The following is a 23,882-nucleotide window of genomic DNA, read 5'->3' as shown; positions in this document are numbered from 1 at the left end:
TTCGAATATATTCACAAGTCTGTGCAGGAGAAGCCAGGAGTCGATTTCTGGACTGTAACTCTCCATGTGTCTGTCCACATTCTGGCCAATCCTTAAACACACCCACAGCACGGCCCTGTCCCACCCATGGCCTGTTAATGTAAAGCTGTGCTTTGTTCACAGAGTAAAACGTGTGTTAGCATGTTAGCTTTGTGTTTGTGGCCTTATGGTGGAGGGCCGTAGCGAGGGTCCCTGTATTTATTTGGAAGGGAGTAACGTACTGGTCCTGGGTCAGAGCTGACGGGTCGAGTGGAGGTGCGGGAGCCCATGGGCTGTCGCTCACCCTGACTCAAGTTACGTTTGCGCTCGCGCACTAGAGCTCTCTGGTGCCTTCTCATTCTCTCCAGCTGCTCCTCCACACTCATCCTCCCTCTCTGCGGCGGGTGATCAGGCTGAGACTCTCCCGAGCACAGCCGCTCCAAGGCACTCTTTGGTCTCTCCAACATGAAACAGAAAAAGATTCAACATTTTACATGTAGCTATTGACGGCTGAAGAATTTCAGCTTTGTAAAAAAAATAAAAATATCCACAATGCAAAAGGATAACTGTTACACTGTTTACAGGACCACAAAAAAATTAATAAAAATAAAACTACAAATATATAAATAGATACATAGTATAGCATCTATTTATACTTTGATTATGACAATATGATAATATAACATAAAAACATATTTAAACTTTTAAAATAAAATACATAAAATCTAATATATATATATACTGTATATGCTTAATAATAGTAAAAAAACTAAAATTACATACATTTTTATTTAATAAATATGTAAACATTCATATAATATATATAAAATTATTAAAATTTTGAACAGGAAGTCACACCGTACTGGTTTATTCTGGATGAGGAGCCTGACAGACCTAAGTGATCACAACATTATTATTTTTTTTTAGGTATACTGGTATTACAACTTGTTAAATGGCATTTTACCACTAAAAGCATCATGTGTCTTAAAGATAACCTGAATGATTAAAAGCTGTAATAATATTTCACCTCTTCTTTGAAGAGTCAGGTAGCCTGGGTCTACTTGATCTGTTCCTGCTCCAGGAAGCTCTGGTTCACTCAGGTAGGATCGCAGTTCCACCTAAAGCTCAAACATTTAATTTCATCCTAACTGCAGAGTAATCAATCACAATGCAAAGACTAAATGTTATGGTTACACGGATGGTGTTAAAACATAAGGCCACTTAATTAAATTACATTATTTTATTACAATTGCATTATTCAGTAACTGCATTTGATTTCATATACTGTATGTGAAGTTCAGTAAAACAAATGACTTGAAGTGTTTTATTTTAGTATTATTTATTCACTATTACAGTATTAATTCATATTTTGAATTATTTTTATAGTTTCAGTTTTCATTTTAGTTTGTTTGAATAATTCTGTTGTGATTTTGTAATTATGTATAATATAATATAATATAAATATTTTATATAAATAAATACAACTATTTATTATATTTATTAAATATATTTATTTTATTTCAGAATTATTTAAAGTACTGAAAACAACTTTTAATAGTTTTAGTTTCAGTTAACACTGATGTTAACTTTACAATAACAGTGACCTTCACGAATGAGTTAAAATTACCCTGCAATCTCCATTCACATAGCTGCTTTCTCGGTCTCGTTTCCTCTCATCAGATTGTCGTTTGAGGCCACGGACAGAAGTGTGTCTGATGACCGATGTTTCTTTAGGTAGGGGCGGGACAACAGGGGGTGTGTCCTCATCATAGAGGAGGGGCAAAGGTGGTCTGGGTGGAGCATCATCTTCTTCCTAAAAAACAATATTATGCACTTAAGTAAACCATTAAGTATTGTTAATTAGGTGTCTTTAGCAAGGGTCTTTTGTCTAAAGTACCTTACAGTACAATAATTTTAGGAACAGCATCAGTCAAGCAATACATACCCATTTTGGCACAGAGTGAGGATGCTGAAGATGTTCATTGTACATGGGCAGTGATAACGGACTGGAGGTAAGACTGCGTTGGGGTGACCGCACCTCAACTGCGGATGGGGTCGTGCACCGAGAAGGCACTGTCGACTTGATCACTGAAGGCACAAGTTTTCTCTCTGGACACAAACATAAAGAGCACAAAAGCAAGAGTTATATACCAATGTTATATTAAGAAGAACAAGATCTGTAGTAGGTTCATTAACCCTATCTAACTAGTTCATTCTTACCTGGGTTTTTCACTGAGTCTATGGTGATTTTGAAGGTTTCTTTGGATGAGCTGAGTCCAGTCATCACGTCCTCTATCCTCCAGAGCTCCCTCCTCAACTGATTTTTCTCCTGAGAAAAAAACACACCTATTCAAAAGTCTTCATATGGTATTTTTATTCTAGCCAGGATTATTATTACTAAAACCATATAAAAAAAAAAATTAATTACTTGAAATAAAAAAAGGTCTGTTCACACCAAGGACGATAACTATAAGATATAGTTTTAAAAAACGATTTAAGTTTAAAAGAATAGTGGCGTTTACACCACAACTATAACACTAGTGGCACTTAAAAAATAAAAATAAAAAAACACTGACAGCCAATTAGATTCCACTGACTTTTAATAGCTTGAGCATTTAAAGCAGCATATGACATAACTGCTGCTCATGCTTATGATAAACAATGCTAGCGTGCGCTGGTGTGTACGCTGATATAGTTAACGTTCTTGGTGTAAATAGGCCATAAACATAAAATAAAATATTTTAAACAATGTATTTTATTTTAGCTAGTTGCCAAGTCCAGAATTGGGGTAGATTACTTACAAATTGTAGTCTGTAACTGATTCCAAATTACATGACAGAAATTGTAGTTAGTAACGTAATATATTACACATTTGAGGTAATATAATTAGACTACTTTTAGATTACTTTTGATCTAACTAAATAATAAATAGGATAATTTTGTTCCGTAACGATGTAAAAATACAAAGAATAAGAAAATATATTCCATTTGCTGTAATTAACAACATGAAGTGCATTACGTTACGTCAAGGTAGGGCTGTGCAAAAAAAACTAATGCGGTTTTCATGCGCATCTCGTCAGTAAAGCCGGTTCTGTGATTAGTAGTAAATCTCCAGCACGTGCTTTCAGATGGAGCGGCATTTACTACACAGAGCCGTAGTTCACTGACAAGCTACGCAAAATCGCGTTCAAAATCGCAGGCGATTCATTGCTGATTATGTAAATGCGCATTTACTACTAATCACAGGAGCGGCTTTACTGACGAGACGCGCATGAAAATCGCATTCGATTTTTTGCACAGCCCTACGTCAAGGTTTCCCAAACTGGGGTTTGTAAATGAACTGCAAGCTAATAATTAATTAGATTAAAAAAAATGTCAAATTAAAATTAATTTTAAGATAACATCACTTAAAATAAAACACTTATTAAAAAATGTCATATTTTATTTGTTTTATTTGTTTATTAACTAATGTCAGAGAACCATGGACATGCAAATGTGATAATTAATAAATATTTATTTTAAAATCTCAGGGGTACTTGTTACGTTCAGATGACAAAAAGGTTTGGGAATGCCTACATTACATGTAAATAAGAAATAACATGAATTTGTGCCTTTTAATGTATTTGAAAGACAAAAGCCTTCAAAAGACATAGTAATACATGGTTAAATAACCTACCGAGTGATTATTCAAATAAAAAATAATGTGTTCATCAGTACTTGATGCAATGTTGAAACACTTAAACCAGAAATGATTCTTGTAAATCCAGTGGTCAAATACTGCGTAGCCACCTGACCGGTGACTTGTCTTTGTGTGAATGTCCACCAAACTGAAAGACTCTATGACGGTATATAAACGGTAGGCTATTTTAGAAAGGAACATATAAAAGATGAAAAAGAGGAATTAGGGAGAATTAATAAATCATGAATAATGTATTGATGTTGCGTGAATCTGTAACCATGTAATCAATAAAAAAGTAACTGTAGTCTGATTACGAGTATTTTAAAATGTCTTTTAATCTAATTACAAATACTTAATTTTTAGAATCTGATTATGTAATCCAGATTACATGTAATCAGTTAATACCCAGCTCTGGCCAAGTCAACATTTCTTGTTTTCATTTAGTTTAAGTACTAAAATAAATTGAGCAAAATAAACTAAAACGAATTACCAAAACTAATAAAAACTAATAAAAACTAGCTAATTCAAAATATTAAGAAAACATATAATAGTATTTCTGTCATGAAAACTCTCGGAGGGATTGGCATGGTAATGTACATGACAATGTTAATGTATTTGGTTTTAGCGGAATAGATCTGCTACGTTGCTGCTGCTGCTGCTGCTGCTGCAGAGCAAGTACTTAGACTGGCTACTGCCAATACATCCACAAGAAATACTGCTGCTGCACATATAACATATGTGAATAGCCCACATAGCACACATGATCACCCCAAAGCAGATCTATACAGGTGGAGCTGGGGAAGGTGGAGTGTGGAGTGTTCTGAAGTGTGCTGCAACTGCTACCACAAGCATTAGCCAAATATTTGAATGTTTAGCAGAGAGCTCATTGGCTATGATACAGGAGAGAACCAATCAGCTGTGACATGTGATAATGATGTCATTGTGTCATACTGAGTTAGATCTATCGGACTGCGTCATGCCAGAACTTTGTATTTCAATGATACTAAAATAACTGATTCTAGGTAAAGGTGACTGCATATTTTTATGTAAAAATGTATAAAAATTAATAAGGCAGCTAATCAAGTAGGTGAGAGAAAATCATGATAGCAAAAAAGACAGGACTATAAAAAAAGGATTAAGAAATGGAGAGAAAAAAGACCTGAGGTGATGTGCAGAGATTCATCTGAGTCTGCAGGACGTCCCTCAGCTGTTCCACTGACTGCTCCAGCCTGCTGTAGTCCTCCCAGGCTCTCTCCATCTCCTGAACAATACAAATATATGAACAATTAAAGCTTTTTCTACACCAACAACCAGTTTACTTATTATACATTACATTAAATATTATATTACCCGTGACCCCTATGACAAGCGATTTGGAGAATGGATGTATATTACAATATATTATATGGATGAATGGAGATGGCAAGCACTGTAGGTCTACATCACATAATATACTCACCGTTGAAACTCGAGAAATGTCAGCTCGAATATGCACTAGGTCCTCTTGAAGAAGTCGCTGCTGGTAGGCGATCTTCTCAGCATGAGCCGGCTGATCCTTGTACCGCTCCATCTGCTGGTGGGACACATCCAGAACAGACTCAAGCTTGTCCTAGAAAGAAAGAACAAAGATAACAACACTGACATACCCAGAACAACAAGATCAAAATAAAAGTCAAATTTGCCTCACCTTATCATCCTTAAGTCCACTGAGTCTGAACTCAAGCTCTTGCAGTATTTTGTCTTGTTCACACAATCGACTCAGTGTCACCTGCAGTAGCAAACAGAGCATTATGGACCAGTTCAGACCAGGACATTGAGCTAAATAATATGAAATAATGATGTTTTGTGCATAGCAATATGTAATTAAAGAGTAAGACACTGATTTGTCCTTTATACTCACATCTACATCACTTTCTGCCACCTTCACTGGCTTTGCCGGCCGTCCTTTCAGAGTCTCTGTCCCACTCACCTATTAGACAGTTCACAGAAAAAGCCTCCTTGTCTTAGTGCTCCAGAGACAGAAACACATCTATTCAACACAAGCGAAGCAAGACCAACACTATACAATGGCCACTGTACTAAAAGTCACAGTGAGAAGCTTTGAGACAGTATTCTTCGTTTCTAATGCACAGATGTAGGAGCTGAAGCTTTCTGGAAGCACAATGGCAGGATGGTGTCTGTCTCACTTGATCTTCATGCCAACAGAATACAGCTGTGGGACATAAATGCAATGTCTAAAATAAAGCCTCCACAGAAAACGCTGCATGGTAAACTCATAAAAGAAACCAAAGCTCTGGACAACGATGAACTGGACAGTGTGGGGGAGGAACTAACTAAAAATAGCAAAGCTACAACTTAGCTTAGCTGGTTTCAAAACGGTGTACTTTTTATATTTTTACATTATTTCACACACAGCCTTGCAACCAAGCGAGAAGTGTCAAACTTAAATGTTTCTTTCTAATCAAATAGAAATTGGCAGGCCAATTTAAATCATCTGGATGATTCATTTAAATGAAATTGATCAAAAACAGATTTACAGATGCATATTTAAATAATTTAAATTAGCACTTTATGTATTCTTTTTGTAGTGATATGCAGTTATTAGTATAATATTTTTAGCAATAAAAAGCAAAGAAATTATTTTAGCACTGTTTTTGATTTAGTTACGCTGCTTTTCAAAAAATAGTGATAGTGTATAGAAATTTCAGTGTTGTTTAATTGTATTGTTTTAAATTAAGTTGGATGCTGTTAGCCTAATTTATATTATTAATCATTATACTATTATATTACTTATTGATTTTGTGCCAGATTACTCTGGCTCTTTTTAACTATATCATATTATCTGATAATTATATAATTGAAAACTGCCCCCATCAATGTAGTTAGCTACTTTTTGTTAGCAGCTTGTAGTGAAGCTAGTAAGTTTTCTGAATAATTGTTTCAAGAGGAATTAAGTATTTAAGAAGTATTTTCCCCAACACTGATACTGGAGGCCGTAAGGGAAGTTTCAGAGGAATATTCTACTGCTACAACATACAGATCATCTAGAAAGCTACACATAATTACTAGACATCAAATTAATGAGATAAATAGTTTGTTAAAGAAAGAAACAGAATGCATAGGTGAATCAGCTGGCTAAATTTGAATCATTCCCTGCACATGCACTGAGCTTGCCCGTCCCATCCAGACCTGCTGTCTCATTGACCCAATCACACATACCCACAGCACAACATATCACTCACAAAAGGCAGGGAAGATAAGCGTGCAGGTGCCAGGCTTGTGCCAACACAAAGCTATGTGCACCGTGTAAAGCAATGGGAATGCGGACACTCTGGATGCCGACAGTGCTTACGTTCCAGAGTGGTCTCAAACCCCCCGCAGTGCAGGTTTGTAACACACTGTGAACCATGAGGATCAATGGCTCTAAACTTTTCATCTGTGGCAAACGGAGATAGACAGTTATAGTCAAAGGAGGACCAGCCTTATATACGCTTCGACTGGATCATTATTATTACCATTACCATTCTATAATTCCTGATTATGCCACAAAGTTAGCATACTAAATATAATCAATTTCTGAAATAAAGCAAATGCTTGATTCCTCGCCCCAAGTGAGCTTTCTGTGCTGTGTTAGTGTGTTAATACAGAAGGTTTAAGAAGAAGTTAAGACAGGAATAAGAGAAACAGAAATGGAGAGGTCCCACCTTCAGATCTAAATATTCCAGGTCCTTCTTCAAGTCCATGTATGTGTCATCAGCCTGTAAGTAGCAGGAAACATTTCAATTGGCACTCTTCTACTCTTTAATTAACACTAATGATTTGTTTTATCTATCCACCACACACTTTAGTGTAACACCGCACTAGCACTGAAGCAATAGCTGGCTATGCACCTTGTGTGCCAGCTTTGGGACAAACTACACATATCACACTACTGGCTTGATACCACAGACTCCTTTGTTGAATATTGTTCGCATTTACATGCAAGTGACAGCTATACACACTACCGCTCAAAATATTGGGGTTGGTAAGACTTTTTAAATGTTTTTAAAATAAGTCTGTTATGCCCAATGGCTGCATTTATTGGATCAAAATACAGCAAGAACAGTAATAATGTGAAATATTTTTTCAAATTAAAATAACTGTTTTCATTTTTAATATATTTGAAAATTAAATTTATTCCTGTGATGGCAAAGCTGAATTTCACTACTCCAATCTTCAGTGTCACATGATCCTTCAGAAATCATTTTAATATGCTGATTCCGTGATTAATTAATTAGTTAAAGCTGCAGTCCGTAACTTTTGGTGCTCTAGCGGTTAATAAACAGAACTGCGAGCGTCTTGCGGAAGAACACTGTAGCCGGAGCTACTTCTCTCTGTTTATGTCAATGACGAATCACACAGGTACTGGGCTACTCCGCAGTGGGACCGACCCGAACCAGTCTGAAATAGTCAGAATATAAACACTTATTATAGGTGTACCGTAGTGATTCAGGACAAGCCAAAAACACGGTTTGGAAAATTAATTCATGGTGTACTCGCTTATTATATAAATTTTTAACACAAAAACGTTACGGACTGCAGCTTTAATTAATTACTTTTTTTTTTGAAATCTCAAAACAAAAGTGTTTATTTCTTTTGTAACACTATAAATGTCTTTCCTCTCACTTTTGATCAGTATCATTAATTTAATCATCAGTTGCCCTGAAAAGTACCCCATACTTTTGAACAGTAGTGTAAATTTACTTGAGAAGCAATGTTTTGTAAGATATTAAGAAATTACACTTTATTTCATAGAACATACTTTTAACGAAGTTTTTCCCATTTTGGCAGCAAATAGTTTGTTTTAAGCATAAACCTAAAAGTAGGTTTTAACCCTTAACCTAAGCATAAAACAGAAATAAGTCTTAATTAATATATTATGTGATTTCCCTTCTCAAGTAAATTTATGTTTGTTTTATGGATGTTTATATTTTTTTACAGGAAAACAAAACAAAAGTATAGATTAAGAAAATTATTATTCTGAGTGTGTTACATTGACATTAGGTTGGAAACAAAAGAATATTTGGTAATATTTTACAACAAGGTTTTATTTGTTAACATTAGTTAACCACATTAGATAACATGAACTAACAATTAAAGGGATAGTTCACCCAAAACGGAAAATTCTGTCATTATTACTCACCCTCATGTCATTCCAAATCCGCAAGACCTTTGTTTATCTCCAGAACACAAATTAAAATATTTTGATGAAATCTGAGCGCTTTCTGACTCTGCATAGACAGCATTGCAACTACCACGTCCAAGGCCCAGAGAGGTAGTAAGGACATCATTAAAATAGTCCATGTGACATCAGTGGTTCAACCTTAATTTTATGAAGCTACAAGAATAATTTTTGTGTGCAAAGAAAACAAAAATAATAATGACTTTATTTAACAATTTCTTCTCTTCTGTGTCAGTCCTCGGCACGCGTTCACAAGTTCAGGGGTTCACGAGACGCATGCTTGTGGTGCTGTTGACACAGGAGCCGGGATTCTGACGCAGAATGTCCATCTCTCTTAGTTCATCATCTGTATATTCTGGTTTAAATAAGTCAGAGAGGATGACTTGCAATTTTTTTGCCCAGGCTTACTTATTTGAACTAAGAGAGATGGACATTCTACGTCAGAACGACAGCTCCTGCGTCAGCAGCACCACAAGCATGCGTCTCGTGAACTCATGAATGCATGCCGAGGACTGACACGGAAGAGAAGAAATTGTTAAATAAAGTCATTATTATTTCTGATTTCTTTGCACACAAAAAGTATTCTCGTAGCTTCATAATATTACGGTTGATCCACTGATGTCACATGGACTATTTTAATGATGTCCTTACTACCTTTCAGGGCCTTGAACATTTCAGTTGCATTGCTATCTATGCAGGGTCAGAAAGCTCTTGAATTTCATCAAAAATATCTTAATTTGTCTTCTGAAGATGAACAAAGGTCTTATCGGTTTGGAACGACATGAGGGTGAGTTTAAATGTTCTACGCATTTATTTAATCTTTATTAATGTTAATCTCAACATTTACTAATGATCAATTGTTGTATCTGTTAACATTAGTTAATGCACTGTGATGTGAACTAACATGAACATTAACATTTTTATAAACTAACACTTCCAACGGTTAATAAATGCTGTCAAAATATATTGCTCATTATTAGTTCATGTTACTTAATGCAGTAACAAATGAGACCTTATTGTAAGGTGTTACTGAATATTCGTTTAACTTTACCTCAGTCCTTGACGCAAACGCATTCAGTAAAAACCAAAGCAATTACACTTAGAGCAACACACTTCTGCACACATATTATTACTACCAATAACAAAACATGATTATCATGACGTTACTGTTGAAATAATCTAGGCATATCCTACAACCAGATCAAACCAGAACTTTAGATAATGTTTCATGGGGACCACAGACTCCAGCGTACACCTACTCCATGCAAGCAAACATTTTTGATCTTTGTATTTTCAAACTTTGGAGCAACAGCAAAGCATACTCATGTAGTATGCATAATGCCTCAGACCGATTGCATATACAATTCATGCCGATGGTGGGACAGCCAGATACAGCCCCTAAGCATGACATGCCATGCTACGGTACAATACAAAGAAGCATCATGTAACAAAGCCAAGAGAGCTACAGAGAGCCAGGCAGGTAAATAACAGCAGCAGAGGCACGCTAGTAATGAGAGGTGCTAGCTGGGCAGGCCGAGCCCTGACCTTCACCCGAGTCAACTGCTGGAGGTGGGCCAGCGCATTGTTGCGCACACCTGCCATCATGGCCTGGTGTCTCCGTAACTGGATGAGGAGAAGGGTGAGCTCCTCCGGCTGGACCACAGGTTGTGAGGGTACGATCAAGGCAGAGAGAGAGTTGTGTGATCAGATTATTTACGCAAATGCCCATTGCAGCCATGAAAAGAAGAGGACTGGCTCCACCAGCAGAGGTTTTTTGGGTGTCATTCATTTTATGCCACTTTGATTGCTGATATCTTATAGACTCGGCACAAAAGAGATGAACTAAACTGTAAAATTGAATGTAAAATTATTTGTAATTGCTTAATATTTTTCCAAAGTTGTGTGGAAAAAAATGTCTTACTGTTTTTCCATGCAGGCTGGGCGCACTGACTGTATGTGTGATGTAGCCGGATGGAGGCATTGAGCGTATTTCTATTGTGGCCGACTGCAGAATGATAAAAGAAAATGAAAAGAGATCAACACATTTAAATATATTTCATCAAAAACACGTGCTCGTCAACATATAACACTATAATAATTTGGGGTTGTCTGCATTTATTTATTCAGTAAAAACAGTAATATATCATTAGAATTCAAAATAACCGTTTTTATTTTAATATATTTTAAAATGTAATTTTGTCCTATGATGGCAAAGCTGAATTTCCAGCAGCCATCACTTCAGTCTTCAGTGTCACATGATATTTCAGAAATCGTTCCCTTATGCTGAGTTGGCGCTCAAAAAACATTTGTATTATTATCATTGTTGAAAAATTACTTCTGTGGAAACCGTGATACATTTTTTCCATGATTCTTGGATGAATAAAATCCATAGAATCCAATAGATAGATAGATATTATTCTTTTTTTTTTTTTACTTTCTTCTTATTAAAGTTACAAATGTGATTAAGTCAAGAGCAGTGAGAGATTTTCTCTCACTGTTGCTTGATTAATATCAGTGGTGGGCCGTCAGGGCCAGCAAAGCCTTCTCTGCTGGCCTAAACACTATCAGAATCACTGATTTACTTTAATATATTTTTCCATGAATGTGTATTAAATTATTTCCGATAGTCTATTCTCTTCATTTCATAGCTTTTCTCTTGGTTGCACTGCTTCCAGGAGTGTATGTTTATATTAGAGCTTATCATATTTCAGCAATCGTGTTGCCAGGGTCAAAGAAATCTGCCTTAAGGCCTTCAGAATCAATAGTGCAGGCGTCTGTTAGCTTAAATCAATGGCAATGAAACTGTTGCTTTAACCAATCAGATTTCGAGTTGGCAGCACCAGGGCCATCTAGCTGGCTAACGATAACGTCAGCATTTTCTCGTCCTTTGATTGGACGGTCAGCGTACTAGCTAGCAAACAGCATCACTGTAAATCATTTTATTAAAACGTAGTAAAACTTTTATTACTGTTTCTCAGGTTTAGATTTTCAGTGCATTTTGAAAAAATATTTGCCTGCTATATTTAGTCAATCTAAAAACAGTAGTCCTAATGACTGCGAAAAACAACCACACACCTCCTCGGCACCGGCTCTGTGAAAGACTCATGAAGATGAAAAACCACTAGAGTATGGTAGGTTAATTTTCATTTTTGACTCTTTTATCGCTTGATGCGGTGAACTCTGATGTTATTTACGCGATATAAAGCCAGGTTTAAGTTTCCATAAGAATATCTCAGTTTCCCAAGTGGAGCTGTATTAACCGGTCTTCCTCCGGCCGCAGCGCCGCTGGCAGAGGCAGACCGGCGGGGAGATTCGTGAAGACGAAATAAAGCAGTAAGAGAACATTAAATTGTTACGTTAGATCAACTTTAAAACACATGTAATCACCTTATTTGTTTTATACCAATGCTATCTGTAAGGTATAAATACGTTTGGGTGAATAAATGTCTGTAAGAACTTCGGATGGACTGTATTTGTGTCATTTTGTTAGGTTAATACTTCAGCTACAGATGATGTGTTGTGCAATTGTTAATTGGGTTTCTTTCTTTAGTAATGGCATTCATTCTCGCTACATAAGATATCTGTCTGTTATGTAGTGCCCTGTTATACTGCATTACTGTGTAATATGTATGGTTTCTATAGCCGTGGCATCATTATGATGGTATGAAGAGATGGATTAATTCATGTAGGACCCCACTGAAGGCCTAGGTGTAAAATGCACGGCCCGCCACTGATTAATATGAATGGCAGACAGGACGAATATTAGACAGCTTTCCCTTTAAGACCGAAGTCCGGATCCAATATACTTTTACAAATGCGTTTTCTTTTTCAGCTGTTTACTCTCTCTTAAGACCTAAATCACTGTGTTTATGAGAATACTTGCAAAGACGGTGATTCTGACGCATATAAGTGTGTAATCGTTCAAAGCCAATAAAGCGGGAAAAAATGCTTACTTCTTTTAAAGGAGAGTTTTAAACCTTACTGCCAGACATTTTTGTTCCTTGAAAATGTTTACAAGCTTAGTGTCATTAGTGTCATGTCATAGTGACATTTTTTTTTTAACAAAAATTAAATACTTATTTTATCCAACAGGATGCATTACATTAATATTTAATCTTTTATCCATGCAAATTGAATCAGCACAAATATTTTAAACATTGATAAAAACTAAGAAATGTTTCTTGAGCACCAAATCAGCATATTAGAATGATTTCTGAAGTATCACGTGACACTGAAGACAAGCGTAATGGCTGCTGAAAATTCAGCTTTGCATCACAAAAAAGTAATTATATTTTAGTATGTATTCAAATAAAAAAATATATATTTAAATCGTAATAATTTTTAACAATATTACTGCTCTTAATGTACGTTTGAAAATCAAATGCAGTCTTTGTGAGCACAAGACACTTTTTTTGCAAAAGACAATTTTACTGACCCCAAACTTTTGAATAGTACAGTGTACTTTGTGTAACTTCAAAATCCTCCATAATCCCACAGACTTTCTTGTAAATACTACTACTGTGGATTGTGATGTTATGGATTAACAGGGTGGTTGTTCTTGTCACCTACTGACCTTATAGGAGCGTAGACGGTGAGGAGAGTTTGATGGTGGCACCTCCACGGTGGGCCTGTCCTCCAGAGGTTTGACTGTAAGCCGTTCTGCAGGCGTGTGGGGTCTGCGTGGAGACAGCAGTCTGGGCCCAGGAGGCCCCGGTGGAGAGATATCTTCCAGGGTCGGAGGCACAGAAATGGAGCGAGCAATGTCTGAGTTGACTCTGGTGGAGGATACGGCGGTGGAGTAGTCTGGAGCGGGAGTGTACACAGGGGCGGTGGGGCTGCCGTGGCGATACTGCTGTCTCTGTTGCCATTCGTAGAGCTTCCACACAGTGTTGTCGTGTGTCTCAGGTCGCTGGCTGTGGCCGTGGGTCATCTGGAAGTGATTAAGCCGGTCATGGGAATATTTGTATTCACTGGACAACTGACGGTGAGCGGTTGGTGGGCTTTGCCGCACGGTCTTTGGTAAAGACTGGTATTTGTCTATTGTGCCGTACTTCGGATGAATGGAAGGGGTCCGACGTGGAATTGTGCCATCCGTAGATACAAACCTGTGACAACCAAATTGTTTATTATTTTTTAAACATTTGTATGCATTATTTGGACAAAATAAATGGATATTCAGGGTCACTAAACTCGATTCCAAAGTTAAAATAAAATAAAATAAATAAAAATTTAAGCATAAATTTATGCTATGTTTATTATATATACAGTGGGGAAAAAAAGTATTTAGTCAGCCACCAATTGTGCAAGTTCTCCCACTTAAAAAGATGAGAGAGGCCTGTAATTTTCATCATAGGTATACCTCAACTATGAGAGACAAAATGAGAAAAAAAATCCAGAAAATCACATTGTAGGATTTTTAAAGAATTTATTTGCAAATTATGGTGGAAAATAAGTATTTGGTCAATAACAAAATTTCATCTCAATACTTTGTTATATACCCTTTGTTGGCAATGACAGAGGTCAAACGTTTTCTGTAAGTCTTCACAAGGTTTTCACACACTGTTGCTGGTATTTTGGCCCATTCCTCCATGCAGATCTCCTCTAGAGCAGTAATGTTTTGGGGCTGTCGCTGGGCAACACGGATTTTCAACTCCCTCCAAAGATTTTCTATGGGGTTGAGATCTGGAGAATGGCTAGGCCACTCCAGGACCTTGAAATGCTTCTTACGAAGCCACTCCTTCATTGCCCGGGCGGTGTGTTTGGGATCATTGTCATGCTGAAAGACCCAGCCACGTTTCATCTTCAATGCCCTTGCTGATGGAAGGAGGTTTTCACTCAAAATCTCACGATACATGGCCCCATTCATTCGTTCGTTTACACGGATCAGTCGTCCTGGTCCCTTTGCAGAAAAACAGCCCCAAAGCATGATATTTCCACCCCCATGCTTCACAGTAGGGTCTTGTATGTCTTCCATTTTCTAATAATTGCTCCCACAGTTGATTTCTTCACACCAAGCTGCTTACCTATTGCAGATTCAGTCTTCCCAGCCTGGTGCAGGTCTACAATTTTGTTTCTGGTGTCCTTTGACAGCTCTTTGGTCTTGGCCATGGTGGAGTTTGGAGTGTGACTGTTTGAGGCTGTGGACAGGTGTCTTTTATACTGATAACGAGTTCAAACAGATGCCATTAATACAGGTAACGAGTGGAGGACAGAGGAGCCTCTTAAAGAAGAAGTTACAGGTCTGTGAGAGCCAGAAATCTTGCTTGTTTGTAGGTGACCAAATACTTATTTTACAGAGGAATTTACCAATGAATTCTTTAAAAATCCTACAATGTGATTTTCTGGATTTTCTTTTCTCATTTTGTCTCTCATAGTTGAGGTATACCTATGATGAAAATTACAGGCCTCTCTCATCTTTTTAAGTGGGAGAACTTGCACAATTGGTGGCTGACTAAATATTTTTTTGCCCCACTGTATACTGTGTACACTAGCGTTCAAAAGTTTGGGATCAGTAAGATTTTTACATTTTTATTCAATTAAGTCTTGTATGCTCACCAAGGCTACAGTTAGTGATTAAAAATACAACTTAAAATAACGTTCTTTTCATTTTAATATATCAAAATAGAAATGTAAATAAAATTAAATTTATTAATGTGGTGGCAAAGCTACATTTTTAAACAGCCATTACTCCAGCCTTCAGTGTCACATTATCCTTTAGAAATAATTTTAATATGCTAATTTGGTGTTCCAGAAATATTTCTTCTTATTAGAAATGTTAAAAACAGTTGTTCTGCTTAATATTTTTCTGGAAACAGTGATCAATTTGTCAGCATTCTTTAATGAAGAGAAAGTTGAAAAGAACAACAATTTATTTGAAATAGAAATCTTTTAACATTATAAATGTCTTTACTGTAATTTTTAATCAATTTAATGCATCCTATCTGATATTAATATAAATTATAATATACTAATAATATTATTAATAATATTCAGCATATTATTAAGAAAAACTTTTTGAAAAAGCTCATTTTATTGTGAAAAAGAGAGATCTTTAAACAGCAGTAGTGTGTAAAAGCGGATATTGTGAAATATTTAAACAATAGGGTTGTGTTTTCATTTAATTTGACTAAATAAATGGATATATTTAATTACTGATCTATCTATCTATCTATCTATCTTACTGACCCATAACTTTTAAATTGCAATGTATTTATTTTTAATAAACAAAGTCTTACTGAGGGATTGGTTTATTCTATTCTAAAGAACATAAAATGTCTTGTTTCATCAAATATTTTTTCCAACTTTCCCAATTTTCACAACTCAAACACATCCTGATGCCTAAAATAAAAAAGTGCAAGACTCGTCTTGTTAAAATTCATTGATAAGTATTTCACATTACAAAAGTAAAATGAATTGTGAATGGCATTTCATGTCTACTTGACAAACTGAAAATTAGGGTGCTGTTTCTGTCAGGATGATTTATTAAGATTTCAACCACGTGGGGGCGATACGTCCCATGACTCTTCACAGTAACATCTGACTCTTCTAACTACTCTCTGTACAGCGTGTCTGTGACTGAATTCGGAGAAGCATACCACCATACTACTCTAACTACTTCTGCTATATCATTACATGGCACAAACAGTAAGAAAAGTATAATCATTTGAATTTCGCCTGTGTAAAAATATGCGACAGATGTATATACTCACCCCTGGCGTTCTTCCTTCTGTACTTTGACCCAGTTCTCCACCTTCTCCAGTGCGCTCCTCCTCTGTACCTGAATAGGAGTTTGAGAAGGCGGTGTAGGCCCCCTTTGATACCCAGGCATGCCGTTCTGCTCTATGGGCGTACCGTTCCTCAGCACTGGCGGGGTCGAGACGGCCCTTGAAGGAGCTCGAGAGGGAACTTGGGATGCTAGTGTCGACCCTGGAGCTAAAACCTCCACCTCCACTATCCTCCTCACTGGAGATTTACCCCTCGCCGGCTCCATCTCTCTTGGAACAACCCGAATCTCCACTTCTCCAACAAATCCTTCCTGCTTCTCCTCCAGCAGCCCGTCACTTTGGATGACCTCGGGCTCTGGAATCACGTAGCTGTTGATGTGGTTGGTCTGAGGAACAGCCTGCTGCTTGAGTTTCTCAGAAACGTTCACTTGGTTTGGATGATCCGACTCGTCTCTGTGTGGCGAAAACATGACATGTGCAAAGGTCAGTGAGGTTTTATGAGTCTATTATATGATGCTGTTATCATGCTGCCACATGTCAGGTCTGTTAGATTAACACCATTCCAAAGCATGGAGTCTGGATCATACAGTAACCCAGCCTTTACACACGAGGGAATCTGCTCATAAAACTAAATATATCCCTCACTGTAGCAGAAAAAGGCACAGCTTGACTAACCCCACAGTAGTGTTAATTTCGTTAACGAAAACTATGACGAAAAATGTTCGTTGACAAGGTTTTTTCCCCATGACTAAAATGAGATGATGACAATAAGGTCAATAAACGATAACTATGACTACATCAACATGCAATATCATTGATGATAAAAGGCAAGACTAAAATGTATTTTAAAAACTATACAAAAATCTCTATTTTCATCAAAAAAAAAAAAAGGAGAACAAATATTATTGCGGACTGCTGTACGTGCCTACTACGTGATCTTTCATGTGTGCAGTTGACAGATATCAAGATACATTTTCTGCCCGGTGTTTTGCTTAATTTTTGCAATCTGGCAACCATGCACACGTGCTCGCTCTTCATTGCGGAATCGCTGATGATGATCTGAAAACACCAACAACAAAAAAAACAAAAAAAACTTACTCAACCACTGTTGTTTTAATAGAGAAATATTATTGCAATTAGGAATTATTGGAATTACTATTAGGAATATAATATTTTTTGTTAGGGTTTTTATAATGTAGACAGAGAGAGTGTATATCTAAGCCTTTGGTATTAATTTATATATTAATTAGCCTATAATATTTAAGTCTTTGATATTAGTTTTTATATTAAATAGCCTATAATAAATCAGTACACTAGATGAGGTAAAATAAACCATGTGTACGAGTCCACATTCTGTTGGTTTGTGCTTAATAAAAATACCCTGCAATTGTATTTTTACTATACTAAACTGGCATACTTAAAGTCTGCTAAAATGGAACAACTAATTGAGTACATTCAAAGCACCAAACAAATGGTATACACAAGACATCTCTGGCAAAGGAGAACGGGAAAACACAAACATAAAGGCATCTGTGAGAATGAAAAGCCACTCTATGAGTCTCTACATGAAGTTATGAAAAGAAATGGCTCAGAATGGCGTTTTTATCCTGGACTATCACAGTCTAATTTTCTGCCTCGCTGACTGCCAGCTCAAGCTGACACTAGTCTCATTAGTGCTGGGCTGCTATGACAACTCAAAGATCCTGCCGTGATCCCAATTTGGTGCCTTGGTTAACGACATCACCAGCAGTGACAGCTAACTATTCAATCTTTTATGGCTGAAATTGGGCGACACGCATTACGCATGTCAAAGGAGAGCATTGATGGTCTAAACCATATACATGTTTATACAGCCTGCGTTCACACTATTTAAAAACAGTGTGACTCCAGATTTTTCCTATTTTTGTTTATAGTATCTGAACTAGGGATGAGTATTTTGTCATTTTGACTATTTGAGTACTCTGAGCTGAGTTCGGGCTCTGTGACTGTCTCAAAGAAGTGAGACAGGCCCAGACAACAGAGAGACAGAAAGCTGAGTCACTGCTCAGTACCCGTCTGGTCTTCTGCACTGGCAGAGCAAGACACACTGCAGCATCGCTGTCAATCAACAAGACTGATGCCTGACAAACACTTACAGACTCACAACGTCCCTTGACACAGACTTGTGAAAACTGCGTTTGACAGTACACTTTAAACACAAACACACACACACACACTATTTAACAAACACTTCAGAAAACAGCTGCAACTAACATTAAATCACACAAAATTCATATTTTTAGAGTAAAATAGAGAAAAGAAAATGTTAGAAAACATTTGTTTATAAGAAAAACATATACCGAAATCAGAACTTTTTAATTCCACTTTTTTTGACCAGAAGCAAATTTTTCTTACTCCAAAAAAAATAAAATAAATATATATATATATATATAAGTGCTGTCAATCGATTAAAAAAATTAACTAATTCATCTCACATTTTTGACGATTTGTTAACCTAATGAATAATTGATTTGTTAAATCAAATTAAAATTAGTGTGTCAGATTGGTCGAGACGCTACACACACTATTTAACAAACACTTCAGAAAACAGCTGCAACTAACATTAAATCACACAAAATTCATATTTTTAGAGTAAAATAGAGAAAAGAAAATGTTAGAAAACATTTGTTTATAAGAAAAACATATACCTAAATCAGAACTTTTTAATTCCACTTTTTTTGACCAGAAGCAAATTTTTCTTACTCCAAAAAAAAAAAAAAAAAATATATATATATAAGGGCTGTCAATCGATTAAAAAAATTAACTAATTCATCAGCAGCTGGTTATTTAGCTGGTTACAGCTGCCGCTGCTGAACGTGACGCAGATCTGACACGCATCATATTTTCTCTCAACTCTTTTTACCTTTTCTGACCCACTTCAGGTCTTAAAGTGTCTATTAATGAGCTGACAAGTTAAATCGGGTGTTAGATGAGTGAGACTGTGCTGGGCTCCAGGACAGTTTTGAAAACCATTTCAGAGACATGTTCTTAAATGTGACTCATATAAAATATATTACATGCATGCACAGTTTTAAGGCACCTTTAATCGCCTTTTTGGTAACTTCATGACTTAACTGACCATGACATTGCATGCACGTAGTTTATTTCGTGCTTTGATATGAAAGGATACAGGCTACAGTGTGCGCTGGAGCCTTTGTGCATGCAATTGAAGAGCATGTGCTGTGAGCACAGTACCGTTTCTGCACTCGTTTGACTAGCGCCTGGCGCTGAAGTGATGTGGAGAGCATGTCTGAAACGTCTCCCGTTCTCAGTCGTTCTGCAACTGAATAAATGCACTTCTTGTCCAGAGAAAAAGTGACAGAAGCAGCATTTGTGAGTGGGGTGGCCAACCCTAGCCCCGCCCCTGTGTTAATTGTGTTAAATATTTTTAACGCGTTAAACTGAAAAAATTAACCACCTGCGTTAATGAGCTAATTTTGACACCACTAATATATACAGTGGGGAAAAAAAGTATTTAGTCAGCCACCAATTGTGCAAGTTCTTCCACTTAAAAAGATGAGAGAGGCCTGTAGTTTTCATCATAGGTATACCTCAACTATGAGAGACAAAATGAGAAAAAAAATTCTTTAAAAATCCTACAATGTGATTTTCTGGATTTTTTTTCTCATTTTGTCTCTCATAGTTGAGGTATACCTATGATGAAAATTACAGGCCTCTCTCATCTTTTTAAGTGGGAGAACTTGCACAATTGGTGGCTGACTAAATACTTTTTTGCCCCACTGTATATATATATAGTTTCATATCACTGCTATGCTGATGACACTCAACTCTACTTGTCATTCCAACCAGACGATCCGATGACAGCTGCTTGCATCTCAGCTTGTCTAACAGACATTTCTTGTTGGATGACAGACCATCACCTTCAACTCAACCTTGCCAAGACAGAACTGCTTGTGGTTCCATCAAACCCATCGTTTCATCACAATTTCACCATCCAGTTAGGCACATCAACCATAACTCCTTCAAAAACAGCCAGAAACCTTGGAGTTATGATTGATGATCAGCTTACTTTCTCAGACCACAAGAAGATCAGGCCCTTTCTTTCGGAACATGCTTCACAACTCCTTGTTCAAGCTTGTTGGACTATTGCAATGCTCTTTTGGCAGGTCTTCAAGCCACTTCTATCAAACCTTTACAATTAATCCAGAACACAGCCATTCTGTCACCGATGGAGTTTTGGTTCCTTGCCGCTGTCGCCTCTGGCTTGCTTAGTTGGGGACACTTCATTTCCGGCGATATCGTTGACATGATTGCAAAGATATTATTTAAACTGAGCTGGATGTTGACATCACTGAATTCAATGATGAACTGTCTTTAACTGAAAAATTAGTGTTTACTATTGTCATTTTGCATTATTGACACTATTTTCCTAATTAATGCTGTTCAGTTGCTTTGTCACAATCTGTATTGTTAAAAGCGCTATATAAATAAAGGTGACTTGACTTGACTTGACAGCAGCAAGATACATTTTTAATGAGCCGAAAATAATGCATGTCACACCTCTGTTTATCAATTTGTACTGGCTACCAGTAGCTGCTCGCGTAAAATTCAAGGCATTAATGTTTGCCTACAAAACCACCACTGGCTCTGCACCTCTTTACCTAAATTCATTACTTCAGACTGTGCCCTCTAGAAGCTTGCGTTGAATGTCGCTTTATTGTGCCATCCCAAAGAGGCACAAAATCACTTTCACTGACTTTTACATTAAATGTTCCCTCCTGGTGGAATGACCTGCCCAACTCAATCCGAGCAGCTGAGTCCTTAGCCATCTTCAAGAATCGGGTAAAAACACATCTGTTCCACCTTTATTTGACCCTCTAACTCTAGAACTCTCTATTCTAATTCTATTCTTTTAAAAAACTGCCCCTTTTAGACTTGCACTCTATTCATTTACTAACTGCTTGTTTTCTTTATAAAAAAACTAACACTAGCTTCTCTATTCTTTTTGTATTCTATCTATTTGTTTTCCTTTTATTTATTATACAATTAACAAAAAGCAAAAAAGGCCTCTAACACTAGCTTGCTCTATTCTTTTTTTAATTCTATCCGTTTTCTTTTTATTATATAATAATAAAAAAACCTTGCTACGTGTGTTGCGTTAGGCTAACTGAGACTTGTTATATCACTTGCATTTCATTATTCTTTTGTTGATTTTTTTTCATAAAATAAATAAGTTTTATAAAAAACTTTATTTATAAATAAATAAAATTTTAAATTGAATATAAAATTTCCCTTTATTTGTATTATACAGATGTAATCTAATTTAAACTAATAAACTAATAAAACATGATCCATGTTTGTCGGTCAGAAATGAAACAAGTACGAGTTCTGCACTCAAAAACATCAAGGCATATTATTACTATTTGCAACTATAATTTTATTTATATAATAATTTTTTGACTTAGAATCAACATAAATCTGTTCATTGTGAAAACAACTACATTTATTCAGTTAAAAAGTACGAACATGGTTAAAATATGGCTAGATGTGGAACAAACAATCTTCATTTAGTTCAAATGCATGGTACTGTAACAAACTGGATTTATTGATTATAAATATATAAACCTGATTAATGTGTAATGTAAGTGTATTAGTACTATTGCAGAAATTGTACCAATTTATGTATGCCTGACAAATATGCATCACTTTTGGTTTATTAGATTATGTAAAAACTGTGTAATCCACATGGATGGAAATTTTTATACGCAATTCACATTCATAAATCTTACATTTAGCTCTAAATGTTATGAGATTTATGTTTAAAATATATGTTGATACAAGACAAATGTCAAAGATATATTCTGTGATATTCTTGTTTTAATGATGTTTAGATATTTTTTCTGGCCTTAAATCCTAATTAACAAAATATTTTTGTAAAGTTTTGTGACTCACTGACCTCTTCACTGTATGGGTTTGCATCAGTGCAGCCTGGTTCATGGCCCTGACCCAGCCATTCATGTCCTCCTGTGTGTCCGCACTGAAATAGTACGTCCTCATCCCAGTGTGCTCCGCCTGCGAGCCAATCACAGAGCTTTGTTTGTAAATGTAGGAGCGCATCCCTGTGTGTGTAGCCTGCAAGAGAGAGAGCACTAAAATCAGTCCAGCCCTGGGAAAAGGAGAAACACTGCATCAGCAGATAAGTACTGGCTAGAGGAGCATCTGAGATTTCAGCATGATAGAGGCGTGGAAGAATACAACACAGCAGACATACTGATGAGATACAGGAAGTCAGAATGAATAAAGAAGCAAATGCCGATCAAGCCAAGGCCACACTCTGATAAGAAACACATATACACATAGCTTAAACATAACTTTTCAGTTACAGATACAGGAACAACGATATAAATCAGGACAGACAAAAAGGCTAAAGGTCAGATCTGTAACAATAAGCACCACACCACCCAATAAAAGGGAAGACAGTACAGATTTAAAAATACTAAATTAAATAAGGTAAAAGTCATACGGTATTAGCAGAGACAAGTTTATTTATATAAAGATTACTACTGTTATGTTTATGTTATCACAGTGTCTGTGTTGTATTACATGTTACTAAAATAAATTATTGTAATATAATATAATATAATTAGGGCTGTCAATTTAACACGTTAACTTAATTAGTTATGAAAAATAACGCAACTAAAATATTTTAATGCACTGGCCCCGGTCCCAGACCTGTACGTCATCTTGCATTTCAATACAGTTGACTGTTGACAAATATGATGCAGGGCAACAACCCCATAAATGCAGTTATGCCCTAAAATTTAAGATATTGGGGCAGAAATGCGCCTTTATGAGTTTTTGTCTCATATTTACATATGATAAGCGATATTACACGAGCAAGGAGAGCAATATCACACGAGTGCTGTTTGTTCTGAATATAACAAGTGCAAATGATTTTATACAACAGTTCAGCAAATAAGTTAATATTGTGTTTTTGCTCAGTTTTACCAACAAAAGTATTACCTATAAAGCCACATCAGAATTGTTGTGTGTCTGTGTTTCTGAATGAATCTGTGTTTTGAACGAATTGGGTGAATCAATGATTCAAAGGCCCATTCATACCATTTATTGAATTCCTGAATGAATCAGCCGTTTGAACGAATCGAATGCATGAATGACATGAATGACTGGGAGTTTTGGTTTCTTATTTATATTATTATTTCATTTAAAAAAGGGGGAA

The 23,882-nt window shown here is 36.4% G+C and overlaps 1 protein-coding gene across 1 annotated transcript in view; it reads right to left on the bottom strand.

Annotated features, from left to right (window-relative positions):
* plekha7a (pleckstrin homology domain containing, family A member 7a) overlaps positions 1 to 23,882 on the bottom strand; it is an 86,474-nt gene that overhangs the window by 5,578 nt on the left and 57,014 nt on the right. Inside the window, exons 6-23 of the mRNA XM_016236968.1 lie at positions 22,903 to 22,976; positions 22,599 to 22,774; positions 16,628 to 17,095; positions 13,492 to 14,023; positions 10,840 to 10,923; positions 10,464 to 10,571; positions 7,402 to 7,455; positions 7,050 to 7,133; positions 5,598 to 5,666; positions 5,385 to 5,465; positions 5,157 to 5,306; positions 4,857 to 4,958; positions 2,239 to 2,347; positions 1,964 to 2,127; positions 1,646 to 1,831; positions 1,046 to 1,136; positions 865 to 912; positions 261 to 490 (exon numbers count right to left, since the gene is read on the bottom strand). Coding sequence (XP_016092454.1) covers positions 261 to 490; positions 865 to 912; positions 1,046 to 1,136; positions 1,646 to 1,831; positions 1,964 to 2,127; positions 2,239 to 2,347; positions 4,857 to 4,958; positions 5,157 to 5,306; positions 5,385 to 5,465; positions 5,598 to 5,666; positions 7,050 to 7,133; positions 7,402 to 7,455; positions 10,464 to 10,571; positions 10,840 to 10,923; positions 13,492 to 14,023; positions 16,628 to 17,095; positions 22,599 to 22,774; positions 22,903 to 22,976 — 2,810 coding nt within the window. The remainder of the gene's footprint in view (positions 1 to 260; positions 491 to 864; positions 913 to 1,045; positions 1,137 to 1,645; positions 1,832 to 1,963; positions 2,128 to 2,238; positions 2,348 to 4,856; positions 4,959 to 5,156; positions 5,307 to 5,384; positions 5,466 to 5,597; positions 5,667 to 7,049; positions 7,134 to 7,401; positions 7,456 to 10,463; positions 10,572 to 10,839; positions 10,924 to 13,491; positions 14,024 to 16,627; positions 17,096 to 22,598; positions 22,775 to 22,902; positions 22,977 to 23,882) is intronic.

Source organism: Sinocyclocheilus grahami, unplaced genomic scaffold, assembly GCF_001515645.1.
Source record: "Sinocyclocheilus grahami isolate Dianchi unplaced genomic scaffold, SAMN03320097.WGS_v1.1 scaffold503.1, whole genome shotgun sequence".
Taxonomy (NCBI): domain Eukaryota; kingdom Metazoa; phylum Chordata; class Actinopteri; order Cypriniformes; family Cyprinidae; genus Sinocyclocheilus; species Sinocyclocheilus grahami.
The sequence above is the reverse complement of the archived record's forward strand: the minus strand, read 5'-3'. Positions and strand labels throughout refer to the sequence as shown.